We start from the raw sequence: 1,434 nt of genomic DNA, 5'->3' as shown, positions 1-1,434 counted from the left end.
GGAATGCACCCTTCGAGATGATTGTTGGAGAGATTTAAAACTTCAAGAGATGTAAGAGAAGCAAACTGTGCTGGTATCTCTCCTACAAGATGGTTACCCGACAGGTCCAATGATTCAACTGAAGATAAACATCCAAGTGATCGCGGAATATGACCTTGCAATCCATTATGAGATAAATTTAGAATACGGAGTGCAATGAGATCACCTATTATACTTGGAATATGTCCTTCAAATTTATTGTTTGAAAAATCAATAGTGGTGTACAAAAACAAGATTCTCACAACTTCATGCTCCAATCCCTTCGTTACGACAGCTATGGAGTTCTCATAATATCCATATCTTTCATCACTCGGTGCCTTCTTTGATGGATCAATTTTCCTCATGGCTCTTAAATGTTGAAACAAACTCGTCGGTAAGTTTCCCGTGAAGGCATTGAAAGAGAGATCTAACAATCGAAGCTCAGGATACATGTTTTCACTTCCTAAAGTTCTAATGGGTCCATGCAACTTATTCAACCACATTGGAAATGTATCATTGAGGAGATTGTCTCCAAAATCAACAACTTCCAGTAGTTTGCAATTTTCTAAGGATCGTGGAATTTTTCCCTCTAGCTCATTTCCATGCAAATTGAAGCTTCCGAGTGCACTTCCAATGCTAAAAGTTGTTGGAAGAGTACTGGAAAGATTGTTGTGCTGCATATCAAGAACCTCAAGATGACTACTCATGTTGCCAAAACATTGCGGAATTGCTCCCATTAGATTGTTTCTACCCAAATCTGGAACCTTTAGCAATGTTAAATTGCAAATAGACGGAGGCAACTGTCCACTGAGTTTATTATGTGACATCATCATAAACTGGAGGGCAGTGATATTACCCAAGCATTGAAGATTTTTTCCTTTCAAGTTGTTTCTCGACAAATGCAGGATGTCAAATTACAAATAAATGAAGGAATTTCCTCAGTCGCCAGATTGTTGTTGTCGAGCAACAGAGTTCGCAAGTTTCTCAAATTGCCAAAGGAAGATGGAATTGGGCCATTGAGTTGATTATTGGATAATTCCAGTTCATTGAGGTTTTTCAAATTCCCCAACTCACTAGGAATTGGGCTAGAGAGTTGATTATTGAATAGTCTCGGATAATGGAGGTTTTTCAGATTCCCCAACACACTAGGAATTGGGCCCGAGAGTTGATTATCGGATAATGCCATATAATTGAGGTTTTTCAGATTCCCCAACTCACTAGGAATTGGGCCAGAGAGTTGATTATTGAATAAATTCAGATCTTTGAGTTTTTTCAGATTCCCCAACTCACTAGGAATTGAGCCAGAGAGTTGATTAGCGTAAAGGTGCAAAACTTTGAGCTCAGTTAATTCACCTATAGTTTTTGGAATTAGACCATAAAGATTGTTTGTGTGTATGCTTAAATTCAGAAGTGACA

At 38.4% G+C, this 1,434-nt stretch overlaps 1 protein-coding gene across 1 annotated transcript; it reads right to left on the bottom strand.

Annotated features, from left to right (window-relative positions):
• Positions 1 to 9: 9 nt before the first annotated feature.
• LOC124895595 (receptor-like protein Cf-9 homolog) lies at positions 10 to 845 on the bottom strand (the record flags this gene model as incomplete). Its single annotated transcript, XM_047406034.1, has 1 exon — positions 10 to 845. A coding segment is annotated over exon 1 (836 nt), but the record flags the coding sequence as incomplete, so codon positions are not given.
• Positions 846 to 1,434: the final 589 nt, after the last annotated feature.

Source organism: Capsicum annuum, unplaced genomic scaffold (genome assembly GCF_002878395.1).
Source record: "Capsicum annuum cultivar UCD-10X-F1 unplaced genomic scaffold, UCD10Xv1.1 ctg83145, whole genome shotgun sequence".
Taxonomy (NCBI): domain Eukaryota; kingdom Viridiplantae; phylum Streptophyta; class Magnoliopsida; order Solanales; family Solanaceae; genus Capsicum; species Capsicum annuum.
This window is presented reverse-complemented; position numbering and strand designations above follow the sequence as displayed.